The sequence below is a fragment of the Plectropomus leopardus genome, chromosome 4 (genome assembly GCF_008729295.1).
Source record: "Plectropomus leopardus isolate mb chromosome 4, YSFRI_Pleo_2.0, whole genome shotgun sequence".
In the NCBI taxonomy this organism is placed as follows: Eukaryota; Metazoa; Chordata; class Actinopteri; order Perciformes; family Serranidae; genus Plectropomus; species Plectropomus leopardus.
The window spans coordinates 26,072,946-26,094,975 of record NC_056466.1 but is presented as its reverse complement, the minus strand read 5'-3'; the positions used below and the strand labels follow the sequence as shown (position 1 = coordinate 26,094,975).

Here is a 22,030-nt window from a genome sequence, read left to right as displayed (position 1 = left end):
CTTTTTTTATGGAATATTCAAAGAATTAATATGCAATGTCCCTCCATGCTTTGAAATCAACAATGCTGCTGTTGTGTGACATGTGTGTTGACTTTTTATGCCTTTGTGCAGGCCATTGCCTTGGCCAACTGCACGTCTATCCTATTTTTGTGAATGCAGTAGCATTCTCCATAGCATGGAGATTTTCTTCAAAATTTGCACAAATGTCCATTTTGACTCAGTGGTGTGTTGATTCGATTTTGATGGTCATGGTTCAAAGGTCAAGGTCGTTTTGACCTTGTTTTTCTCATTCTCGTGAATGCAATATCTCAAGCACAAGTAAAGGGAATTTTCTCAAATTTAGCACAAACGTCCACTTGGACTCAATGATATACTTGCTAGATGTTGGTAGTCAAAGGTCAAGGTCACTGTAATTTTTTTTTGTCAGGTTGTGAAGTTGCAATTTCAGTGTTGGAGGATAAAATGCAATCCTTTTGAGAATTTTTCCTTTAAATTCATGTTTATTCTATACATTATTTATCCTGTTGCAACTTAAACAGCATGTATGCAGGATGGAGGCTAAAACTAGTCTTTAACATCATCCACCTTTGCTTTCCCCTCTTCGTCTGCTGCAAAGCTCCTTGCTCAGCTTCACCCTGCCAAGCTGCTCATTAACAGGGGCTGGTTGGCGTCCTGTTTGCTAATTAAACTGGATTGGAAAGCCTGGCTAATTAGCCGACATCAGTGCTCTGACCCCCTGTGCTTCTGTTTTCATCACTATCTCCTGGTTGCCTCCAGTCTTTTGATCAGTCATCTGCCCTGTGTCTGTTTTTGATCTATGGGTTCACATTCAAATCACCCTGAGATAAGCAGAGGGCAAATGCTAAAATAAATGAAAGCATTAGTTTAAAGATATGCTCTAAAGTTATTGGAAAATAATACAGGACTCTGATTTTAAATTAAACAAAAGCTCAGTTTGGAGTGAATTTTCCCTTTGAGGATTTTTCATGGATTGCTTGGGCGATTCTGTTTTTTGTGTTGGCTCTATTTTGGTTGAACTTGAACCAAGAATAATGAGTATCCATTACTGTTTATATCACAAAGGCAGGAGACTGGTGCTGAGATGCTAGTTTTCAGGACAAAATTGTCCAACATAAAAAGTGGATAAGCTTTGATAGGTGACCATCTTTATGTATTTGTTTGAAAGCACAGTAGTGGAGGAATGTGTGTTCATAGTCATCATCGATCACTGTCACCATCACTACTTGATATAAAATCAGGGTGAATTTCGACAAGAGGATGGAGCTGGGGTGGATCTTACCCATCGAGTTTAGGTCACAAACCCCACTCCTTCCATGTTAGTGAATGAGACATGGGCAAAACTAAACAAGTCAAATAAATTTTAAAAAAGATTGTTTCCGTCATTTAAGGTAGTTCTTAAAATGCTGGTGTTTGTTCAAGTGTTCATTTTTCTCATAAGTTTAGTTTCAATTCCTTGTTTGATCCTCTAAAAGAGGAAAAAGATGTTTCAATTTCAATTTGACATCATGATTGACAGGCATATCTTCCAATTTGTGTGCTTGTGTTCAATGGTGCTGCTTGCAATTGTTGAATGGGTATATGGGCGAGAAGTTGAAACCACAGGTATCTCTACTATGGTGCTGACTCTGGCTCCAAACGACATCACCAGCACAAGGTGGCAGCTGTTTCATGAGTAATATTTAAGCTTCATTTTTGTGCAGTGGGTATGAGTAGAGTACATTAAAAAAAATCAACCACTGTACAGGTACATGGATTGGAATTTCAACATGGGTGTCTATGGGGGTTGACTCTCCTCTTTGAGGCAGCCTCAAGTGTCCATTCGAGGAACTGCAGTTATTGTCAACATGCCGCTTGTTTACTCCCTATCTATAAAATGATTGTTTTAGTGTGTTGTCAAGCTCATGCTAGTGAGAATTAACTCAAAATGTGCTTTATGTTGTCTATTGTTCAGCTTCTTACAGAGCTGTTTATATCATTGTGAATTAGTGACACATGTACATCACTTCATTTGCATTTCTCAGAACCTAAATCCAGTAGGGCTGGGCAGTATGGGCTGTAAAATTATATTGCAATGTTTGTAGGCTATATCTCGATACGCAATATATATCACAATATTTTTAAATTTCCTCAAAAGTACTTCATCTTCATTATTGCTAGAACTGAGACAGAATTGAACATTACAGTTTATCTATTTAATTATTTATTTTTTACCAAATTCCCTCTATGATGTGACAGTATTGTAGGAATGAAACAAGAACAAGAATTAAAACGTAGAACTGCCCGATAAGTTGAAAAAAGTACATCACTTTAATGTAATGCAACCTTTTAAAGCAGGAAACAAAAACAAACTCCAAATCATGATATAACAATGTCCAAAATCTAAGACAATATATAATCTAATATGTTGATACGATATATGTTTGTGTTGCTCAGCCCTACATTCCAGTTGTCACCATCCTTCTTCGTAACAGCTGGGCACTCTCCATACTGATACACTCATGCCAGCACAAGCTGTTAAATGTGTGGTGGATTGGGTTTCATTGACTGTCTATGAACATTTCAGCAGCCCAAGAAATGCAGTATTTTACTCTGTTATGCAGCATGATTCAAAATTGCTCCCTGTCTGTGCATGCAACATCTCGGCAATCCCTGTGGTTTTCATATAACCAGTAGCCAAAGGGAAACCTTCTTGCTGCGTCATCCAATCAACATGAAACACCCGCTAGTTTTGTTTTGCTGTGATGGCCTTTTGTGTTGTGATTGACTTCATCATTGCTTTTGGCATAACACTCTGCTTCCCCTGCTGTTCTGGCAGGGCAGCGCCGCCCAGTCTGTCTTGAATTTCCCATTAAGGCCCAATTAAGCTGTAATAGGGGATAGAAGCCACAGGGGTAAACCCTGCCATCCCACATCTTGCAGAAAGGATGTGTTAATGGACACCTGAGTGTGCTCAGTGATGTGTAGTAGGCTTCATTTTCATAGCCATTTACAGGTTTCATTTTCAGCACATCACTGCTTGGCCGAGTGAATCTTTAAATGGCACCTTGTAGATCAGTCAGCACTGACAGTTTAGTCCTGCTAGGCTGCATGCTGACATTAATTCATTATAAGAGGTTAGCCACAAGTGATGGAGAAAAGTGGAAGAAAAAAATTCCGTTGCTGTTATGATTGATTACTACTTTGAGTAATTTACAAAGAAAAAATACCTAATTTTGCATATTTATTATGATTTGCTCCCAGTTTCAGTGGGTTTATTTTTAATGGAATATTCTTGGGTTTTTAGCCATGCTAGCTGCAAGGCTATAGATATGGCAGTGTTGATCAGATACGTTGGTCCACCACTTTCATCATGTCATGTCATCCAGATATCTACGCATCTGTTTGATGGATTGCCATGAAATTTTCTAAAGACATTCACGGTCCCCAGATGATGAAACCTAAAGACCTAAAGACTTTGGGCCCCTGGGCCTGTGTCCAGTGAGCCCATGAAGTAGTCCATCCATGCAGTTTCACACAGCTGTTGCCATGGCTGTAGACTACTAATATAATCCAATTTAAAGAGATTTGTGTTGTTTTTGACATTTTGTAGAATTAATCCGCTGATTAAGAAATCAATTTATATTTTAATCAGTAATAAAAATAACTGTAGGCACAGCAAAAGAAGAATTGAGGTTGAGATGTCCACACTTTCACTCTTTTAATTAATTTAGCAGGGCAAGTGTCACTTTTCACAGTCTGCCACTGTGGTAAACCACTTCTCAGATTCTGGCAGGCCTGCACGTGTCAAGCAGCCCTCATGGCTCGTTTTTGCTGATTCACCACTGTCACCCTTGGTTGGCGTGATATCGTTCTGTCATTTTGTTGCAAGTGTTTTCCATTATCTGGGAACATTTTAGCCATGTTTCACCCATCAAAAGCAGAAGTGACAGTTGACAAAAATACATGATCCATCTGCAGCTGAATGTGGCTCTTAGTCGCCATCGCTCATTCATGTAGATGGAGGGAACAAAGCAAAGGGGGGGCAAGGGGAGGGAAGAGGATAATCCTTCAGGATCAGCTGTGTGTGGGTGGACATGAGTAAGTGCAGCTGGCACAGCCTGCCTCTCTCTCTCTCTCTCTCTGTACTTGTGTCTACCTCCCTTGTTTTCTTGTCTGCTGGCCTATGCACAGCGTGGTCAGGGCTGCTAATTAGACAATGTGCCTTGTATGTCATTGTGTCATTTCCCCTTTCTCGCCATGAAAATGATAATTTGACAAAATGGCAAAAATATTTTGGTCATTGTAGCTGACACTTTTGAAAGTAAATTTTGGACATTTACTCCACATAGGAGTTACCAAGCTGCGACAGGCAGGGGAGGTTTTCAGTCCTCATGTCAAAGCTATGTTCTGCATACTGTTTTGTTTTACACCCCAATGTAATTAACGCAAGACAGTAATGAATCTCCATACCTGACTGCTTTCGGCATGGATCATTTTTCTGCCGATTGCCTGAGCTGTGAGGTGTTACTGTGTGTTTGCTGTCATGTGTGATGGAGGAGTGTAAAGTCACTCACGATGACGGGCATCTCAGATAAGCTGACCATCAGCTTCTTGCTGCTCATGTCAGAAGACCTTCGCTTGGCAGTCAGAGACATGCTGAACAACTTGCTGTGAGATTCCTAGAAATCAAGGAGTCATTCAGAGAAGGAGAGCAGAAAATGTACAGAGTGTGTGAAATAATTAGGTTTAATAATGGTTTGTAGGTAACACTTTAAGCTAGCATTTATAAGCAGTATACAAACATTAATAATGTAATGTAATGTTCCTTAACATACTGTATTGTAATTGTGTGCCGCTAGAAGGACATTTTAAGTACTTAATTACCAGTATTAACCGGCAAATAAGACTTTTCCTATGAAGACATATTTTGTAGTTTTACTATTAGAGCTTAAATGACTAATCAATAAATTGGGTGCTTTTCAATAATTAAATAAAAATTATTAAATAAAAATTCTAAATGTGCATATTTTCTAGATTCTCTGCTCTAGCGTGACAGTAAACTGAATATCTTTGGATTATTGACAAAACAAGACATTTGATGATGTCATCATGGGCTTTGGGAAACACTGATGGCAATTTTTCAGCATTTTCTGACATTTGATAGACCAAAAAACAAATTTGGGAAATTACCAAGAATGAAAATAATCATTAGTTGCAGCCCTAATAACAACAATGTTTTACTATATTGTCATTCATTATGTCTGTGGATACACTAGCATTCATTTATTGGTATCCACAGGAGGACGTCCTTCCATCTGCTTTATAGTGCATTCAAATTAGGGCTGGGACATATGGGGAAAAAAAACAAATATCACAATATTTTTGAGTCAGTGGGTACAGACAAGTATTAGATCAGCTAGAACAGTAAGTTAAGAAAATCATTTTTCTGTAATGGAGCCTTATAACCCAACACTTACAATATACAATATCCAAAATCTAAGATGTTAAGTCACATATCATGATATTGATATACTGCACAGCTCTTGTTCCAAACTATTAGTAAATGTCTATATATTACTTGTAAATACTGAATAGCGGGACTTAAAATAAAAGGTTGCTCCTTTAAAAAAGTGCAGTATTTGTTGGCATGACAAGACATTGGTTTTTATTGTCCTTTATCACTAAATGACCATCATTTATCCAGATGGTTTGGGTTGTTGTTGTTTCATTGTGATGATTCAGTGATTAATTTGTCTTGGCTGTGATTGTTTTGCATTTCAAGTCACTTCCTGTTTTTCAGTTTTAGATACTGCAAGCTGTGTCTAAGAAGGTGTTTGAATTCCTTGGTGTCAGTTAAAAAAAAAAGCCACGAAGTACATCCTGTCCCATTAACATGTATCTTTTATGTTAATAAGAATGTGAAATAGGGTAATAAAAGTAAGTATTAAAGTGTGTCTATGGCAGCAGAAATGTAATCAGATTTGTTTCAGATCTGGACTCTCTGTATCTATCAGGTACATGTGTGCACGGCTGAAAGACAGACAAAGGAAGTGTTTCTCTTTGTGCTATAAAGGTGCAAAGCCTCTGCAGACTGACAGGCAGGGAAACGGCAGATTGAAGACAAGATCTGAGGAGCCTGAATGAGGCTCTGTTGCATTAGTCCAGAGACCCGTGTCAAACTGACTGAAATGGCAAACAGCAACATTGATCAGTGTGGCGCCTCCCCGTGTGATACTGTCAGCTCTCGCTGAGATATATGCTATCCTGCTCCCCTTGCTGATGATTTCTTTCTCTTAGATCGAGCTATTTTCTGTCTTTTCTCATTTGTGTTTAGGAAAAAAAATGTTGCGCTCTTTCCTGGGAGGTTGAAACTGTTTCTAGAGAATACAAGATCAGGTGTTCTTTTAAATAAATGCAATGGGGGAAAAAAAACCAACCGTGGATAATGTTCTCAATGTAAATCCACTTAAACAGATTCCTACTCCAAAAGAGATTTACAGTACAGCACAATTTGAGAATGAGCAGGAAAGCACTTTGAACGGGCACTTGGAAAAGTGGCAGTCCTCCAGTTTTCAGAGAAGAGTGCTTCGTAAGCTGCAGGCTGAGTGCGCGAGATGAATGAATGTATGCATGGGCAGAGACCCTACGCTCTACAATGTATAAGTGCTGCAGTGGCACTGTAATCAATCTGTACTATACCACTTACCTCTAAGTGGAACCTATAATATCAGTAGCATTTACCGCGTGGGCTATACTTCATTCATACAGGTGCATCATACTGTATGTTTGCATTTGCCCCTCAGTGCACAAAAGCATAAAATAACTGGTTCAGCTTTTTCATCTGATCACATCAAAAAACACTTGGCTTTACTAAACACTCACAGATATTTACTTTAGGAAGTTTGAACCCATTGCCATTTGTTTGGTTTAACGCCATATGTTATTGAATTGTAAATGCTCTGCAGAGACAGCCAGGGAGCCAAATGAAATGGACTCAGTATATGAATGTTTGATTTTGGTGCCAAATTGAATTGTTTGCTGTTTACAAGGACTGCCGAGGTTATTATCTTCAGTCAAAGTCCCACTGTTAGTTTTGTTCAATCCACTGAAACATCTCTTGATGTGCTCAGTCTGTATAACATTTTTTAGACATAGCCACCGTGTTTTCACCCATTGATTTGTGGACTCCCATTTTGAAGCCTAGAGTCTGGCATTTTGGCGGTCACCATCTTGGATCTTTGGAGCCAGAAGTGACCATATTTTGATGAGAGGGTGTAGTTAATCCCAACACTGACTGCACACTTGTTTAGCATGGTCCATTACAGTGTATGGTTAACTGTGATGATGCTAATGATAAACAGGTTTAAAACCATTAAAATAAAATGTACTTAAACACCCTTAATTATGCACATTTATATGGGTCAGTTTCATAAAAATGTATAAAATGAATGAATAAAATGGAACTGCTTGTTTTTGCGCTTCAGTTTTGGCATCATTTTTCAGGTCTGGAGGTTGCTACTTGGTTTTAACAGAGATAATTTATCTCAAACATGGAAGCACTTCCTGTCATAACTCTGCCTTGTCTTCCTACATATCTACCTGCTTTGACTGTATGGACATTTTACTCTTTCTTCCCTTATTTGAGTATCCAAATTATCCACATAAATAATGAATGCCGACCCAGCCAGTGGGGATGAGCGCCTGATAAAAAAATTAGTTTGGCATTTACTTGGATGTGGGGAAGGAAGCACACCATGCAAATTCCTGAGCCCGTTTTCAGGAATAACACATGCAAACCAAACACAAGAGATGGGTTGCTTTATTAGTGCTGTCTTGCAATGCAAGTCCTGTCCACATAACAGTGTCAGTATACTGTGTATATTAGTGAGTTTTGGAATTGTATTCATTCTGGTAATGTTGTAATAAGAATATATACTGTAGTAGATTTGTCTTATCTATACATAACTGACATAGTGCATTTATTGCATTCTCCTGTTTTAATGTCATAGATTGTTTTTTTTTTTAAATGAAATGTATCATCAGGCACTATTATCCCAAATCTAAATTAAGACTCTTAGCTCAAACACTTGGGGTACTTTATTAACTGCAGTGTATCCTGGAGCCTTTAATTATGTAAGTTATCATTGTTTGATAGGATCAATATTAAATGGTTAAGGGATGATGCATTCACGTACAGTCGTTTGAATATGACTTGGATCCCAGTGTGAATCTGCAAGAAGAGGTCCCAGCCTGTTTTACATGTTCATTTAAACAACATGGAGGGAAAAGCAATAAAATAGTAACCATCCATGCCGACATGTGGTCTCACATTTTTGGAAGGCATCTTTAACTAGTGAAGGATTACAGGAGGTGATTCCTAACAGATTACTCACTCCCGAGTTGAAGACTTCCCACAGCCGACATGCTGTAGAATGCATACCTGTTTCTGACATTATGACGTACTTATTCAGCTTCCTAAAGGCTTTTTTTAGTCTTGTGTACTGGCTTTTTTCTCCCATTACACTCCCACAGTTTGTGCTTTGAGTTAAGTGTCAAAATCATCAAGCAGAATTTCTTTACCTTACATATTCAGACCATAAAACAAAAAGAGCCTCTAGTAGAGTAACTAAGCACAATTGACTGATAACTCCTCTGTGTTATGATCTCCTGGTAATGATATATATTGCTGCTATATTTGGCGAAAGGTTCCTGATGTGGCTTCTTCATATGGGACTAATGACAGTGTTTATTTTAATTAATACATTGTATAACCTGCATCATTCATCTTTCCCTGGCTTTTGGACACACTGTTGTTGATGCAAAATTGTGTTGGAAAATTCAAAATATAACCATTGAGATATTTTTTTTGATAAAAAGTAAGAACAATACCAAAAACAAACAAACAAAAAATAGGCATGTTGCACACCAAATTCCAGGTATCAGAACCAGTATTGGTATCAGTTCAAATGTGAACGGTACCCAGCCCTTTGGAGGGCTTGACTTTTTCCTGAATTTAGAAAAATAGTCTAACACAGCAGAAGCCAACAAAAAATGTATTATCTTCATATGATTCAGCCTCTATAACAAAAAGCTCTTTTACTACCCAGTTACACACAGTCATGCGCAGTGCACCCTGAATTAAACCCTAATGTTTTTCACACTGTCTTTTATAGTATTTGTGTAGCCTGGAGCAATGAACTGTAAGAATGAAAGATGATGAATGAAAAGCACCAATGGCTTTGTTGACTATTTACACGTGTGCACAAACCATTTACTGAATGGCCAAAAGGAAAACAATACATGAAACAAGCGGGTATCTCTATTTTTTGCACACATTCTGATGCATTGCAGTTTATGATAGAGTGATAATCATTAAGGATCAGTATAACAAAGTATATTTAATTGTGTGTTTTTCTTTGCAACAGCTTTTACTAGGGCAGGTCTTCAAGTGTGCAATAATACTTAAGCCTGCTGTGCAACAACACAAGTATGGCTTTAAAAATTATGAATAATGTAACTACAATAGTTAACTAAACTGCCCATTTTTCCCATTGGTGCCCTTGAATTTAATGCTAAAGCCCACTGAGTACAAACAACTCCATTCTCACTCACTGATGTGAGCAGTGAAGAATAAAAGACAACCCCCAAAAAAAGGTTTAATAAATGGCTGTTCCAGACTGATTGGCTGCCACTTCAAGTTGTATAAGAAAAGAGTAAAAGTGGTGATTGCGGTCAGTTGGCAATCAGCAATGAATTGTGTGCTGAGTGACTTTCGTTTTCATGACTCACAGTGGTGTGCTGTAGCAGGTTGATTGTGACTTCCATTTTTCCTTTAATAACGGCGACTATCAAAGAATAAAGGATGACGCAATTTTTTTCCAGGGTAAATATATTTGAAATTGAAGCCAAAAAGAAAATGATGATATTTTTTGCAATCTGTTAAGAACATTTAATGTCCAGTGTACCAATTTTAATCTGCTTAACATTTCTTTTTTGCTCTCTACCTGCCATTTGGTTCGAGTCCTTGTTTTTGTTTCCAAACAGTATGGCAGCTCTCTTAATGTAGAGTGCATATAATAGCTGAAATTAACAAAGCAACAGATAAATGACAAAAAAGCACTTGCTTAAACAAAGACAAACATTTATTTTCACATCTGTCTACATTTATCTTTTCTGCAGATATTGTTGATATCTAGCCAGACCAAAACCAAACCAATTTTTAAAACCATATTTCATAGTGTTTTTATCAGTATACCAGAGACAATCAGTGTTTCAGCAGTGAATCACCTTCAGGCAATTTTAATCATTTAAACTGTTATTGCAGTTGGCTTTCTGACTTTGAATCAATAGATTGTTTTGAATCAGTATTTTTTTACTTCCTACTATCCAGTGTTGAAGTTACATAAGAGCATCTGCTGCTATAGCTTTAAATAACAGGCAGTTGGTAATTACGGCTAGGTATTCTTTAAAAAAATTATAATACCAGTACCCTTAAAGTGATACAAATACCTATCTGTATCTGTAGTTTGACCTATTTTTTTAGTTTGACTCACGGCAGACCTGCCTTTGACCTCCTGCACTTTTTTGCTTTCAGTTATATAAAAAAAATTCTCTGATTTTTCATGAGTTCTTTCCAAGAGCTCACTTACGCATAACTGTGCAGAGACATTTGAATTCTCCAGCGAGGACGCTGAAAGCATTTTATTCCCTGCTGTTCAAATGGAAGGTGCAGCGACCTCTGATGATTTAAAGGTTCAGCCGGTGAAACTATACCTAAAAAAAACACGCCTGAAAATGCATGGCTCAACATTTTGCAAATATTGGTGCAACAAGAAAATCGCCAGAGGTTTACATATCCAAAAAAAAAAACCCTATAAATGGGAAATCTAATGAGAATTTCATTAAGAGAGGGGAGGGGAGAAATTTAAAATTAAATTCCCTCTTGACCTAAAGTTACTTATCATTGATCAAGTGTCCACAGAAGCAGACACAGTTAAAGGAGAGATTAAAAAACAAGAGGAAAGATAAGATACGTTTGGATCCACTCTCAGTTCGGATGAGAGATCCATGAAAGAAACTGTCAGCAAATACAAAGAGAAACTACTTAGCATTAAACTTAAAAGTACAAGCATGACACTGAAGACTATCAAAGAAATGAAATCGACCACTGGGAATTTAAAGAAGAAACAACACCGTCCCAGACTTCAACCACAGCCGTGCGCACAGACGCGCCAAGTCACAAGATTACACACAGACAGAGACCTGATCACTGCAGGGAGCATGCCAACTTCAACGACTCCTCCATGGAAAGTGACTTCACCTTTACAGCGACTCTGGCATCCCACCGAGTCAAACTCCTTTTTTATACAACCGCAAGAAACACAAGCAGAAAGGAAGAAGAAATGCAGACGGGGCTAGCGCGCATCCAAGCAGCTGGCACCGGCTTTGGACGTGCAGCAACTCAGGGACAGAGTAATAAACATTTCTTCCAAGGAACTATCTCATGACCAGATATCGCTACAGTCTAAAGGACTGTCCTTTATGCCTAACAGGGAAGTTAATGCTTTTGGCTTAAAAGTTCAAGTGTTTTAGACAAATTAAATTATGTCTTTTTTTTTCTTCAAATAAAAACACCGCAACGACCACTGATGCTCCTGTCTTCAGAGCCAAAAGCACCTTCTGTCCACAAACTACTTGTTGAGCAGGACATTATGCAAATGATTGCCAAACCATGCCCCAGCCCCCTAATTCAACCAAGAGTGAGAGTGCTGCCTTAAATGAACTTATGAATGATAAAGACTTTGTAATCAAACCAGCTGACAAAGGTGGTGGCATCTGCGTCCAGGATGCTGATAAATACAAGCAAGAAATTCTTTCTCAGTTATCCAACACAAGATTCTACAAAAAAATCAAATTATTAAGGAGGCCAGTGTTTGTTGTCTGTTTGTTCATTTGCAGCAGGTGTGTAGCCACGTCCTTTTAAGCATGTCCAGCCCTTTGTGTTAAGCTTTTTGCCTGATGAAGGTCTAGTACCAAAATGTTGCGAATACATGTTTTCTTGTAAGTTCTTCTTGAAGCTCTCTCCAGATCTGGGTACAAAAAGGATCAACTGTAGGTATTGTTTGACTGGAGAAGTTTCGATACTATGGTACTCGGCACCAGGTTATTTTGGTCAATACCTTAAAGGTATAGAGTACGTCATCGTGTCAGACTTTAATTTTATGGCTCTTTTTGTCTTTGAATTTTTTCCAGGATCCCAGAACGAAGCACAAGTTCAAGATCCACACCTATGGGAGCCCCACTTTCTGTGACCACTGTGGCTCTCTGCTGTACGGAATGATCCACCAGGGGATGAAGTGCGACTGTGAGTATTTCATTTTATCATCATCATCATTTTCAACACTGTGTATTAAGTGGTTTAGGCGTTAAAGTTGATGCTCAATCACTGAAGGAGGAGCTTAATCCTACACTGCAGGTCAATGAGGCATGCATGAGAAAATAATGGTTTGCTATAAGTGGCTCCGCACACATGATATTGTCTTACAGAGCCACTTCATCAGCATCAGTCTCCTGAAAAGAAGCCCATTGTTCCTCCTCACTGAATCTCATAGGCCTTTGTGTTTCCCTTCCTCCTTCACTTTCACTTATTAAAATCACACGTTGTCTATTTTCGGTCCACAGCTATGTTCCCTGCACCCTGAATAGGCCTGCTATCAAAAGATTTGCCGAGTCTTTATTAATATCCCTCCCTCCCTCTCGCTTCTTCCCTTTAATCTTGTGTTAGTGGATTAGTCTGAATGCCTTAATGAGCTCCTAAATACATTATCCTCCACCTGCTACAGACCACCAGTTACGCCTAATGATCGCTCCAGGGTGTACATAAATAGAGACGCGGAGCGGCAATTTATTTTGGCAGATCAATTGCATCTCCAGTAACACGACAATAAGATCACACTGTCGTATTTTTAAGCACTGGTGAGCCTTTACAATAGTTGTAGAAGATAAGAAAGCAGCAAAGGCATTATTTATTATTTCTTACCTACTGACTTGGTGGCATGATGATGTAACCACTGGGAACTGTTCCCAATCTATGACACGGTGGTTCAGCTGGCTGACACACACGCCATGTATGCATGACATCATGGGGGCTAAATCTGGGTCATAACCTTGTTATCTCCTCTCTCACACAGCTTCCCCGAAAAAACAGCCTTTAATATTGTGCCAAATATGTATGATACATGGAACGAAAATTGAAATATGTCCTTATATAGATCAAGCAAATCTCAAAGAAAAAGCAGCTTACTGTATTTCAACATTAAGCCATAAAGTGCTGCAGGCATTTGCTTCTACAATGTGATGTTTTCTTCAACACAGAGACTTTGTTAACATCCCATAGCTTTATAGATCACTGTTTTAAATAAAAGATTACATGTTAAAACTATACATATGCATGAATGTCTTATGTATTCAACAGATAAATTAGTTGCAGTCATCAGCATGCTCAATTACAACAGCATCAGTGCTTCAGTCACTTATGAGAAAGCTTGGAGCCGTTCAGTTTGCTTTGATTTGGATCAAGTGTGTAAAGATTATCTTTATCTCTTCTCTAATGTCTTTTACATTCTCTCTTTGTCCCTCCAGCCTGCGATATGAATGTCCATAAGCAGTGTGTTATGAACGTGCCCAGCCTGTGTGGAACCGATCACACTGAAAGGAGGGGGCGTGTTTTCCTCAAGTGTGAGGTCTCTGCGGATAAGCTGCAGGTCACAGGTAGGTCTCTCTCTGCCCCTCTTGGTTAGCACACACTGGATTGAAAGGTCTTATGCCAGATGCTTGATGAAGATGTGTGTATGTGTGTGTGTCTGTGTGTGTATGTGTCAAAGCTGGGGTTGGGAATATAGGTGGTGACAGACGCTATTGTCCAATTTTGGCTGTAAAAACCTGGATCAATTTTAGCGCTTTGCCCTTTTTTTTTATGGATAAACCCCCACTGTCTAATTTCACACAGACATTGACTCTTTGTCCCCTGCTGCCATTACACCTCAACTGAACCTTGCTCTCCATTAACTCTGCCTTAAAGGTGCGCTGTGTAGGATTTAGGGGGATGTAGTGGCAGGAAAACAGCATAATGTAATGAGTGTATTCTTTAGTGTAATGTGTAATCACATTAGAATTGTAGTGTTTTTGTTAGCTGAGAATGAACTGTCTATATCTACATAGAGAGCTTATCATTGTCTACAAATTGGCATGTTGCACCTACATGATTCTTCATTAGCTCAGACAAGACAAACTAAACACTGGCTCTAAACAGCAGCATTTGTTTTTTTAGCATTTTTGCATCAGCCACTGTAGTTAGCAGCCTCTCTGTATTGAGAGTATCAAATAAACACATTTTAAAAATTGAAACTGTTTTCTTAATTTTTTTTACCAGTTTAAATCACCTAATCTGTTTGTTTTGAAGAGGAAAGAACTTCTGTAGATGATTCGGCTTTCGTCGAAAAACCTCCTTAAACGTCCAAATCTTAAGTTATGACAAAAAAGAAAAAAAAGGTGAGCGCATATTGGCAGGTGTGGGACTAGCGGCCTGTCTCCAAAATGCCAAACAGCAATGGAGAAACACAGATTTGTGACAAGAAAACTGCTTTGTTCAGTGTTTATACCGGTTTAACCTTGTCTGTTCATTTCAGAGAGGAAGAGACCTCTTTGGATAATTTAGCCTCTGGGAAAAAAAAAAAAACCTGCACAATGGACGCTTAAGGAATTGAAACCAGGAAAAGTTTCAGCTCATTGCACTTTTAATGTTACACACCTTAAATCTTGCACACTGTTCCTTTAACTCTGCTTGTGATGCCATCAGGATTGCAAAAATTCCAAGGAAGGGCAGGTGGAAACTTTCTCTGGAAATTAAAATTAATTTTCAAGGAATTAAAAGGAAATTACTGTATTAAAGTGAAAATTCAAATATTATTTGTTCTGGGAGTATTTACCCTTTAACCCTATCATAAACAGATATAATCAGTTAAATTGCCAAATAAATCCATTAATTTGTCAAATACATGCGGTGTGAAATACGCCATGTGGTGAGGTAGTGAGCTAGTTCTCTTTTGGGGAAAGGTATTCTGTCTAGGCAGCCTGAAATGCAGTGAATCTGACTGCTAACTGCACGGCTGGCCTTGTGACTATCAGCTATTAGTATGCTGCAAAGACTATTCCCTTTTGGTGCACAGATCGATAGAGCCGCTCCTGCTAAACATTCTCCAATAAGAAGCAATTCACTGTTACGACACACTTGGAAGGCAATCCCAGTCCAAATATGTAGTCCTGCAGTGGTGTGTGTGGTCTGCTGCGTGGGCCTCGTGTTGTTACCCTTTTTAAACAGTCACGACTTGCTTCTGTGTTGGCTGGAGTTCCTGATGTAACTGAGTTGTCTCTGCGAAGCGCATTGAAACGCTTGATATATTAATTTATGTCTCATCAGAATTACACAAAGAGAGGATCTGAGCGCTCTGCTCGTGAGCGGGGTCATGTTTACCATCAGCTGCCTTCCAATTATTCATTAGAATAAGGATGCTATCACTGGCTATGCCAACCATTTTAATTACTAATGCCTCCGGTTTCAAAGACACACCTGGTCTGTGCCTTCCGAGCTCAGAAAAAAAGGATTTAATGAGAGACTATTAATAGCATTTACTTCATGTAATGTAATCAATGGTGACTGAAGAGGATGAGACTTTGCACATGCTTTAGAAGTCTTCTCACAGCCTTTTGTTTATACTGTCTGAGCAACCAAAAGGAGTGAGGCTATCATCACAAGATGCATGTCATTTTTAACCTATATATTAATATTTTTGATAATGTCACAATTATGACACAGAACAAGAAGTTATAGCAGGAGAAACGTCTGCTTAGTTAATTGAATATAAAGCCCCAAGCTTTTTGGCCAATTAAGATATTCACAAAATTAACTCTTACCACTATCTGCTCCTTCTACACCTTGCTGTTCATTAATTTTCTTATTTATTCATGTCAGTTCAATGTTTATTTATCTTTTGTGTTTCTTGGCCATTTTCCAAATACAAACAATGTATGCAGCAAGATGTAGGCTTGTGTGTTTTAGTTTATAAATCACAAATTATTTTACAGTCCATAGTTGTTGACTTTGCAGACAGTGTTGAATAATCCTCTCAGAGCAAATAATGGCTGACCGGCTGCTGTGGTTAAGCTGAGATGATTTTATGCATAATCTGTCAAATGTATCTATTGTGACGTCCCTGGCTAAAAGTAGCACAAAAATGAACAGTGTCTGGTTGATGTTGCTGTGAGCGAAGACTTGTCAGTTTTGAGTATGCAGTGAAGGGTTCCAGGGTTTCTGTTATGAACAGTGTCTGGTTGCACTAGTTTATACTGTAATGAAGCAATGATGATGCACAAATGTTCATGCATGTTATACATTTCTCTGTGCATAATCAAGGACAGGGTGAAACTAAATATGTACAATGGTATAGCAATGGTTAATAATTACTCTTAGGTTTTTATTTCTCTTCATCGGCAATAGCAGGAGATGTCATGCTTTTTTGGTAGTCTGTCCATCCGTCCGTCCTCTGTCCGTCCTATTCTTGTGAACGCAATATCTCATCAATTCCTCGAGGGAATTTTTTTAAATTTGGCACAAATGTCCACTGATAAAGTTATTAGATTTAGGTGATCATAGAACAAGGTCAAGATCATTACAACCTTGCATCTGCCTCATTCTCATGAACACTGTATCTCAAGATGGCCTTGATGGAGTTTCCTCAAATTTGGCACAAATGTCCACTTAGACTCAAGAATGATTAGAATTTGGTGGTCAGAAGTCAAAGGCCACGCCACTGTGACCTCACTAAAGATGTTTTTTTTTACTGTAAGTCATGAATCCATTTGCTAATTATGGCAAAGTTTCACACAAATTGTTGATAGGAGATAATATTTTATTTGTAGTTTATATCCAAAAGGTCAGCTTCACTGTCACATCATAATGTTCTGCAAAAGCACTTTTCTGGCCACGACTCTGTATCATAACTCAGGAAAAGAATGGAAGATATTCCATGTATTCACAATCAAGGATGTAAACTGGTGCCAAGTCAAGTCAACTTTGTTTATAAAGCACATTTCATACAATGTAAGCTCAGCGTGCTTCACACACAACAATTATGCACAAAAATAGATTGAAATAGGGTGTGAATGCATATTTAGATGCATATACTGAGAGGGAGAGAAAAGAAAAAACAGATAGTAATATTAATAAAAGAAATACAAATTGTTCAATCCCCTCCCACCCACCAACATAATGTACCTGCACATACATGCAGAGAGAGAGAGAGAGACAGAGAGAGGTGGAAAGAACAAGAGACAGAGAGATTAAAGCACTAGCTAACCATAGGCCTGAGGAAACAGGTTGGTCTTAAGCTTGCTTTTAAAAGACAGTACATTAGTTGTACGTCTTATATCATAGGGGAGTTTGTTCCAGAGACTAGAACCATAATAACCGAATGCAATGAAACTGTAAGTGCAACCTGACTGATACACAGTGGCATACAAGTGCTAGATGGAAATTCTAGTCATATAAAAAGAATTGAAGATGGAATATGTACACTGCACTCAAGCCAAACTATCTGCATGGTTTTGTTGCAAGAGTTTATTAAACAAGCAATGCAGTGCAACAGTGTATTTTCTTGTATAGGAACCCATTTTGCCTTGCATTTTGAGGCATGCTGTAAATCCCCCGGCTGTAGTGGTGCATTAGCACATCTGTTAGAACAATAGTGACTGCTAGGAGTCAACGCATAATCATTCAATTAGCTGGCTAACAGAGGTCTGTCCATCATAAGACCCTGGCACTGAACTTCACTGACTTATTTACTTAACAAATTATCACCAGAATGAACAGAGCTATTGTGGGCAGGGAAGTGGTGCAACACCTACTTGGAACCATACTTTATGAGTAATGAACACAGTGCATGTTATATGCTCGTCACCTGAAAGTTTGCTCCACATTTTTGCATTTTTTGGATTGCATACACAGCTGAATCTAATCACACTTGCCTCAGCTCCAAAAAAATGCAAAAACTAAACTGATACGGTGGAAAAGATGGACGTATATGGGCACATAAAGCACTGATAATGATTGGTGATGACTAATATCATGCATGCTCTCGCCAACTGTCTGGCTTTCACCTTTTGCTTTTCTCAGCTTGTTCAACAACTGTCTGTATCACAGCAACACTCTCACATCATCTAGTTTACTTTTCCAGAGAGTGTGTTTCTCTTAGTTGCTGTAAATATCATAGCATAAGGTTCACAATAGTTTATAAATATGTATCTTCTCTAAAAATCTTTTTACAGCCAAGTGTTGAAATAGCAAAAACAGTGACAAACGATAGTTATGCTCAGTTCAAGACATACTGAGTTGGTGAAATAATGCACAAATATTTATAAGAGATTTAAAGCTGAGACCATATATTTCTCCTTCTCCATCTGGTGGGTCCTCTTAATATTCATTCATATCTCACAGGCCAGTCATCAGGCCAGTCATCTGCTTCAATATATGCCCCATACTAAATGTTTGTGTGCACTTTATTCTGCACATATTTAATGTTATATTCTCCTCATGATAAAGAGGCTGGGACTAAAGGTGCATTTTCTATCATTTGGAGGCAGAGGAATGTTCATTGAAAAAAGAACTGAATTTTAACTTGAAATCTAAGAGAGACAAAACATACTGTTAATTACAACAGAACATTTGGGATTACGTTTGTACTGAAGACCGCAAAACAGACTCTTCTCTGCCTCACTCACGCTTTTAACATTCACTCTTATCTTCTCTCCATTGAATTCAGGAACTCATAATATCCTGCTGGATGAGATGGCTATATTGACACTGACCCTCTTGTCACAGTTTCTGGCTGAATCCTCTTCTTCCTGTCTAATATTGCTTTCATTTTTACTGAACTGTGCACTGCCACAGACTGCTGTCAACTCATGATAATGATGTACAGTATGTGTGAAAATCTATGCATATTTTATGTGCGCAGTACGCATGAATGTGTATACACCAGGGATGGGAAACCACCATTATCACCTGCGATGGTGCAGCCTCTTGGCCCCCTGTGGTACATAACTCCTGGTGTGGACACAACATGCATGTTATCATTTGCATGTGTTTCCTTGCCTGTGTGTGTGTGTGTGTGTGTGCAGGCGTGTGTATAGAACTGCTGCACCAGCACTACCAGCCCACTCTCAGGCCAGATTGTATCATGGATTACATTAGCTGCTGTAGACGCCTTGCAGACAGCCTGCCAAGCAGAATTGTATTACATTGGTGAAGAGAATTTAGCAGAGAAGAGGTGCAGTGGATGGCTGGAAGGAGATGTATCATTGCACAGACATAAAGTGTCATCCTTTTATTACTGTGTTTATGTCCTTGTGCATGCATAGTGTTCACACACTGGGACTAATTTAGCTGTTTCACAGTGTTATCTATATTTACACCTGTTGAGCACAAAGACTAAGTTATTAATTATAAGTAAGTTATGTAACTTGTCTTTGTAACTTACTGTATTTGCCCTTAAACAAGGTGAAGCTGTCAACAAGAATGCCTAGTTCCCAGCCCTCTGCACCAGAAATCGAAAAGATTCATCAGAACCATTTGAGTCATCCTTATGAGGGGGGAAGTAACAAAAATGTCATTTATAAAATGTAGGTGACAAAAATGCATATAAATTGAAAAACAGAACAGAGTGATAAACATTGTGGTGAAATGAAAATGGAGTGAAATGGATGGAGTGATCAAGTTATCAAAGGATGAGATTCATTTAAAGCTTTGATTTGCTTTTGAACAGTCATGATATGACTGGCATCATACTATCTCACATTCATCAGTCACAAAACAAAATTGCCATATATCATTCAAAGAAAGTCACCTAAAAGGTGGACAAAAGAAAAAAAGGAAGTGATGAAAATGCTTCCGAATTAATAACAGAAGTGATGGTGATGAAATGTATGTGATTTGAAAAAACATAGGGGCAAAGATATATGTGAAATCTAAAAAAATATAGAAGCAAAAATGTATGAGTTGAAAAATAGAAGGTTAAAAGTGTGTGTTAAATGAAAAATAGAGGAGTAAATTTGTACTCATTAAAAAAGAGGGGCAAAAATGTAAATGAACTGGAAAAAGGGGGGATCAAATGTATGTATATATGAATAAAATGGAGGGGTAATAATGAATGTCAATGAAAAATAGAGTGATAATTTATCAAGTGATTTGATAAATTTGTGTACCATCATCATTCACTACACCCAACAGACATTTATCATTTATAGCAAGCAATTTTTCTTATTTCTACCCAAAATGTCAATCATAAAAACACACCCACTGGCTATCTGATTGTATTTCTTGCTTCTTTCAACCAGCTCTACTTGTTGAAGCTCTCTGCTCATCCACCAGTTTTGGGGGATGGGCTGAACAAAGCTGCTGAAGGTGCTCATGGTGTGTGTTTTTGTTTTTGTAGAGCTCCAGATTGCTACTATTTAGCTGCATTTTGCAACCATGGATCACCAGTGCAACTTGTAAATGCTATAAATAATGGAGAGTTGTTTGTTTCCAGCTCACAGTGAAAATGTTTTCACATTAAAAGGTGCTGTGGTAACAGTTTTTTTAACAGTTGACTGGAAGTTAAAAGCAAAAACATCAACACCCTGGCCTGACACAAGCTGGATGCTTCAAAATCGAAGCACGAGTGGCCTGCTTTGAAACATTTCATTATACTAATACTTTATTGAGCTTTATTATAACAGTACTTTGTTTAACTTTATGATGACAGTAGCTACTTTATTCAATTTTATTGTAACATTAGTTCATTTAATAAATCTGTTAGTCTGTTTAGTAGGTTGCAGTAGTTAAGATATTTTAAAATACCGATATATATAACTTGTAAGCGTTAAATCCTAGAAATGTTGCAACATTATTTTCACCAAGCCCCAGTGTCAACATTAGATGTCAGTTAAGTGTCAGGGATGATGAATGTGAACAAAATGATTGACCATGGAAGCTAAATCAGTCTTCAATCGCAGCGAAGCTACTACTATTTATAATGTAGCTAAACACATGGACTGACTGAATGCCTAGATTTGACAACGCAACACGGTGCCTTTAAGTCAAGAGGGAAAGTTCGACTGAGTGAGTGCAAAAATGATGAGTGCAAGACATGCAGTGCACACACACATTCTACACAGTGAGGAGTTAACCAGTGGCTCGAGTTCAACAGGAAGTGACATGTCTGCCAGGGGAAGCAGCTGTCCTTTAAACCCTTACATGGACCCACGCATGAACTCCAACCAGTCTAATAGAGACAGACAAACACACAATCTGGCGACAACGCCAAGATGGCTAAATGCAGTAATGAGTCACATAGAGACACAGATTATTTGTGCAGTTTCCAGAAAACACAAGTTGTGAGATTGTGTGTTTCTGTCAGTTAGGGTGAAATGGAGATGGGAGGGGAGGTGCTGAAGGAGACAAAACAAGTTCTGTCTCTAAAAGGACAGGCGTAGTCCACTAACCCCGTCCTCCGCCTCTCATTCCTGCTGACACACAGCTCCTCTCTGTCCGTTGGTGCTGAGGAAGCCACCCTCTTGTTTGTTTCAGAAACCCTATTGTTCATTGACCTGGTGCAAATATCCAGAGTGCAGCTGAGAGAGGGCATTTCTCTAATTTTGCTCCATATTCCTTTAATCCCTACTTATCCTCATCAATGTGCGAAAATGTGTACAAATGTGCAGGCGTGTGCACGCTACCCTTGCTGCCTGCAGGTCCTTTGGGAGTGTGTGAGAGACAGTGGTAATAATTACATTTCCGTTTTGTTCCCTCGTTGACTCACCCAGTTCTGCAGAAAAGCCTCATTTAACAAGCCCTCTGCTCTCCCTCTCACTTCACTCCGCTTTATTCGATTTTTGCTTCTTACCTCTATGTCCAAATGCGCTCTCTGCTTTTTGT

At 38.5% G+C, this 22,030-nt stretch overlaps 1 protein-coding gene across 2 annotated transcripts in view; it reads left to right on the top strand.

The window, feature by feature from the left end:
* The window catches only part of prkcaa (protein kinase C, alpha, a), a 186,754-nt gene that overhangs the window by 88,558 nt on the left and 76,166 nt on the right, over positions 1–22,030 (top strand). For both annotated transcript variants that reach the window (XM_042484741.1, XM_042484740.1), the window contains exons 4-5: positions 12,253–12,364; positions 13,642–13,770. In XM_042484741.1, the coding sequence (XP_042340675.1) occupies positions 12,253–12,364; positions 13,642–13,770 (241 nt within the window). The remainder of the gene's footprint in view (positions 1–12,252; positions 12,365–13,641; positions 13,771–22,030) is intronic.